Raw genomic sequence first — 5,993 nt, 5'->3', positions numbered from 1 at the left:
CATCGATGTTACCATGTTAATACCAGTGGGTCGTTTAAAATGACATATAATATTTGATTAAGCTGCACGAGTAATGAAAAGTGTTATTTTAACTTGAGTTACATACTATGACAATTTTAATTTTTTTAGTTAGGCCTGGGTTTTGCATAATTACCTAGCCCTACAAGTAGGCCTACTAAAAACGCTTTCTGGGAAAAACACAAAGAGTAAGGAAAAGCGCGTTTTTCTTCATCACTGATCAAATGAAACAGAATGACAGTTATTTTCAAATTAAGAGAAGAGCTGAGAATAGGCAGCTCTAAAATACTGGATGTCATAAGACCTGCCAAAATGGCAGAGCACCAAATGAATGTAAAAATGAGCTAGTTATTAATATTAGGCATAGTAATCCGCAGGTTCTTGATTACAAGGCTAGACCAAGTTAATTACATGTAATGCCCAAAAATAATAATAATAATTATTATTATTATTATTACCTGTACGTTAAGGGGAACTTAGACAAAGGGGAAATAACATAAAAGATATTCTCCTTGGGCTAGTTATTATAGGCCTAGTAAATATTATCTGTAGGTTCTTCATTACAAGCCTTAGGCCAAGGTAATTAATGCTGAAATGATTATTATTATTATTATTAATTATTATTATTATTACCTTACCTTAAGGGGAACTTAGACAATGGAGGAATTAGAGAACAATTAAAAAAAACGACGTTAAGGGGAAATAACACAAAAGATATTCCCCTTGGGCGATTATTATTTATAGGCCTAGTAAATAGTACATTATCTGTAGGTTCTTCATTACAAGGCTTAGGCCAAAGGTAATATGATGCTGACATTATTATTATTATTATTATTATTATTATTATTATTATTATTATTATTATTATTATTATTATTATTATTTAACATTAATTACACAATGATAGTTTGGACAAGTTCAATAACGCCGGAATGTTATATTATTTATTTAATATTTCTCTTATGCGCTCTATTTTTCATTTCATGCTTCAATTTTGTCCCATTTTCCCCCAGAAATTTCAGTCCATGTCAGTATGTGAAGCGTGACTGTTGTGTCAGCCTATGACCAAAGGCCTAGTTTAAGGGGGCCTAGGTAAGACCTCAGCCTGTAGTTAGGCCTATATAGTTTATCCTCTTTCTCTCTAACCTTTGGTATAACTGTACCTATCTACACTTTATAACAGGAGGTACTAGCTGTTGTTGTTGTAGATAATATACTAACATTTAATAACATCCAAGAAGGTCGCAGTTAGTTACACAGTGACGTAGGGGAGAGCGGGGCTAGTTGGGACAGGGGCAAGTTAGGACAGTGACTCCTACGGCGTCATTAAAAATAAATTGGGAAAATTTCCGTAACTTTCTGGCAATCACTCACTGTTAGCACCTTTATGCGAAGTTACAACGTGATACAAGGATTTCTTGCCTATTTAGCACGATTTACGCCTTAATTTTGACTGTAAGTATTTTTTTACGTGATATTAATATTTGTATTTTTATCCAGATCATTATGATCAAATTCATCCTTACTTACCCCTAATAAATATAGTTATTTAAGCTATGTTTTGTACTAGGCCTCGTGTGATGAAATCACTGCTTTCACGGAGGGCTAGGCTTTGTTCTGTGAATGAGTGATTGGGGCATGTTGGGACGAAGTGTCCCAACATGCCCCACATACACTTTATGTCTTATCTGAATTGTATTATTCCATAAATAGTGTTGTGAAGTATAAATATTATCAATTTACATGAATGATTTTATTAATAAGTGACAGTTAAAGGCTTCCCTAGGCCATAGGCTAGTCCAACCTCCACTCAGCCTAGACCTGTAATTATTAATTTAAAATATTTATTATTAAAATTGTAAGTGAATACAGTTATTTTATACATACTTTGTTGACAGAAATATGTTCATTTTAGTTAGTATTAGTGTTTAGGCATAATGAAAACATTAATATTTATTTATTTAATTGTTTATTTATTAATTTAAACTGCATTTTGCAGATGAGAACTTATATTCGGAAAACTAATCGTGGGGAAGATGCAGACCTCATCAAACGGGCTGTTTACATTGTATTGACTGAACAAAGGAGTGTGCGTGATGTTGCAGCTGATCTTGGTGTTTCTAAATCCACCTTAGCCAGACATGTAAAAAAATTAAAATCTGGTAAGTTATTTTGTACAACAAATGAATCACGCAAATCCACCACTCTAACTCTATTTATTCATGGATGACTGTTGAGATGGCGGTGCTGTTAATGTGGAGAAATCATGTTTGTAATTAATTTAAAAAAAATAATAAGGTAACATGTGCATACTAAATTGAGCAGTTCTAAAAATTTGTATTTGATTTGTTATTTTTGTTATTTAACTTAATGTCAGAATTGTTTATGTTATTAAATTCTCGATAATTATATTTTCAGATAAGCAAATGGACAGAATTGAAGATGTCTCTGCCGTGGTTGAAAAGCATCATGTTGGTTACACAAAGATGCGTCAAGTATTCACTGACCAGCAAGAAAGGGAGCTGGTCAGCTACATTAAGCGTGCTGCATCTGTATTCTTTGGTTTGACACCTCATGAAATTAGGAAGTTGGCATATGAATGCACTATTACATACAACATTACAAGGCCTAGTTCATGGATTGAAAGGGAAAAGGCTGGGAAAGATTGGTTCACTGGATTTATGAAGAGGAATGAAGACATAAGTATTCGGCAGCCGGAAGCAACCAGTCTTGGAAGGGCAATCGCATTCAACCGGCATAATGTCACAATGTTTTTTGACAAGTTGTCAAGTGTGCTTGATAGATACAAGTTTGCGGCAGTTGACATATGGAACTTAGATGAAACTGCAGTGACAACTGTGCAAAAGCCTAGCAAGATAGTGGCAAAGAAAGGTGAGCGCCAAGTTGGAGCTATCACAACGGCAGAAAGAGGAACACTGGTAACTTTATGCGAAGCAGTCAATGCGATTGGAAATGCCATCCCACCGCAATTTGTATTTCCTCGCGTACACTTCAAGGATCATTTCATTCGAGATGGACCACCGGGTTGTATTGGTACTGCCAACCGATCAGGTTGGATGACGGAAGTTGATTTCCTGGTGTTCATGAATCATTTTATAAAGCATGTCCGTCCATCAAAGACGCATCCAGTTCTACTTCTGCTGGATAACCATGCTTCGCATGTCGCTGTTAGTGTAATAAACCTAGCCAAAGAAAATGGCATAATCATGCTATCTTTCACCCCACACACATCGCACAAACTCCAACCATTAGACCGGGGTGTGTATGGACCATTTAAGACGCATTTACACAGCACACAAGATGCATGGTGCAAGAACCATCCTGGGCAGGCTATGACGATTTATGACTTGCCAGGAATGGTAGCTAAAGCTTTACCAAAGGCAAATGCTGTGGACAACATAGTCAGCGGATTCAAAGTATCGGGTATTTGTCCTTTCGACAGGAATATTTTCAAGGACCATGAGTTTGCTCCTTCTGAGACGACCGATCGTGCCAACCCAAATGAAACACATGTCGATCAAGTAGCAGCTCCCGCTAATCAAGTTGAGGCACCAGTCGCTCCCGCTAATCAACTTCAGGCACCAGTCGCATCCGCTAGTTAGCAAACAGCAAGAGGAAGATGATCAAGAATGGTTATGTTTGGTATGCGAGGAAAGCTACAAAGACAGTCGTAGCAATGAAATATGGGTGGCTTGTATGGGCGGATGTCTAGGGTGGGCACATGAATTGTGTACAGATGGCTCAGACAACTATATTTGCCATGAATGTTGCTAATATAGTACTTTAGGACATAAACATACAATTGTGTCAGTAAAATTGTGTACAGTATTGAACATATGTAGCATTATTATGGTGCTTTTTTGACATGGTGCTGCTAAGTTTACTGAATACTGTAGAGCTTTTTAATGGGCTGATTTTTTATTTTAGAATTTATGTCTGAAATTTTTAAAGCTCATAAAGAGTTGTATGTATGTAACAAGTGATAAATAAATGATTGATGCTATTTTTTAGTTAAAATTTCCATGTCCGTCTTATTTATTATGTCTGTCCCGACTTGCCCCATGTGCGTCCCAACTTACCCCGTTTGCGGGGCAAGTTGGGACAATGATTTTTTTAAATAAAAAGAGCCATAACTCCTGAAATAATGAATATTTTTGCATATAATTTTCCCATTTTATTAATGAATATTATATCCATCTCATACCAAAAAAAAATCAAAAAACAATTATGTTTCATGGAATTAAGGCTCTTAATTTAAAAAGTGTCCCAACTAGCCCCGCTCTCCCCTACTATTTTTACTACATGGCTAAAAATGCACAAATATTGTCATTACTACAACTGACAGGGCCATCGTTAAATTAAGTCAGATCACAAAATATAGCATCATATTGAATACGTCATCTGACATCATGGTAACATAAACTTTAATTACAATTTTTGTTTACTAGGCCTAATTCGAAATTATTGTTTTAAGATTTTAACCTAATATATACTGATTAATAATAGCTGAGATTTGATGCACATTTCAGAATTAATAATCGTTTTTAGTATCTTACTGAATATTTATTGTCTACCAAATGAAATATGAATTATATATGAATCTTTAGAAATACAATTTCTACAATATTAATCTTGTTTTTATATAGATAAATGTTCGATAAATACTACCGTATCTTTCATAAAACAAACGAAATTCAGCGCGTCTATTTTCATTCTCAATGGCGTTTGTAAACATGTGCACTGACGTCATCGTCGAATCCCAGGACTTTCGACGGCAAAGCTGGCCTGCCTGTCTAGGTCCCAGGCCAACCAATAATAATTAACAAAATGTATTATTTTTTTAAAATATAGGCCTATGGTGCATCCTGTACATGCACTTTAACTTTTACAACAAAAGCCTAAGCCTACGTCCTACTGTACTTAAGTCTAGGCCTACACTAGATGTCGTCGGGGTATAATTCTGTCTCTAAATGCAGCGTGACCACTAGGAAAAATAAAAATTCAAGATTGGGTCTAAAAAATCCAAAGATTGCTTTTAAAAAACCCAAGATTCTCAAAATATTTATTATATATATCATAAACTTCATTTAAAAGTCCTTCATTTTAAAGCTTTTTCAATGAATTATATACTGTACAGTATTTTGTACTGTACAAGCCTTAATGAAGTGTCTGGATTTTCGAGACCAGAAACTCGTTCGCTTTGGGCCATACTATTCAAAGGCCTACTCTGTGCGTCCGTGGAAAATCCTTTTTGGTGACTAAAACGTGATATCCTTTCCTCTGGCATTGTATGTTAGGCCAAGAGTTTGAAGTTTGTGCGCAATTTCACCCATTCGATATTAACAAAGTCAGTACTCCACACACTTTAGCCTATGGCCTTATTTTATAAAAGGGCATTTTCGATCTTTTCAGAGTGTCTAATTGATCTGTCAATTTTATACCAGGGGCCTACAGTATTACATAGGAGTATTTAACAATAAGAAAAATTGGGAAAACAGTTTCCTTTGAAATTTAATTAAGCGAGTGTGTATGAAACTGGGTCTATGGCAACTATAATTTGATACTACGTCTAGAAGTGTAGAGATACGGACCCTATTATTAAAAACTGTTGAATTCTAAATGATTACAAGATGACCAAGCATATGAATGAATCAGTCTAAAATGATATTCAAAGATATTATACAGCTATAGCCGCTAATGTTGATTTTGCATGTCTATTACACTCTGTCACTCACAAATGTATGTAAAAATTGGTCGTAAAATTTGACATTAAGTTGTCCATTAAAATCTATTGTAAATATTTATTTAAATCCGTACACCGATTTTGTTTCAAGTTGTTTGTTTTCAATACTATAGCTGTTTCTTTACGATAACAATGTTTTGAAATTGTACTGTATAACACTCCAAAACCTGTTTTATGGGCAGACAGCAGAAGGCTCTAAATTTTTACAAGT

The 5,993-nt window shown here is 34.9% G+C and overlaps 1 protein-coding gene across 1 annotated transcript; it reads left to right on the top strand.

Moving 5' to 3' along the window:
* The first annotated feature begins 1,364 nt into the window (after positions 1 to 1,364).
* On the top strand, positions 1,365 to 3,641 carry LOC117111006. Its single transcript, XM_033253862.1, has 3 exons — positions 1,365 to 1,473; positions 2,018 to 2,180; positions 2,437 to 3,641. Exons 2-3 carry the CDS (start codon positions 2,018 to 2,020, stop codon positions 3,639 to 3,641), a joined length of 1,368 nt encoding a protein of 455 aa, XP_033109753.1. The 5' UTR covers positions 1,365 to 1,473.
* Positions 3,642 to 5,993: the final 2,352 nt, after the last annotated feature.

This window comes from Anneissia japonica, unplaced genomic scaffold, assembly GCF_011630105.1.
Source record: "Anneissia japonica isolate Jap-2015-1 unplaced genomic scaffold, ASM1163010v1 scaffold573_len2283161_cov171, whole genome shotgun sequence".
NCBI classification, from domain to species: Eukaryota; Metazoa; Echinodermata; class Crinoidea; order Comatulida; family Comatulidae; genus Anneissia; species Anneissia japonica.
This window is presented reverse-complemented; position numbering and strand designations above follow the sequence as displayed.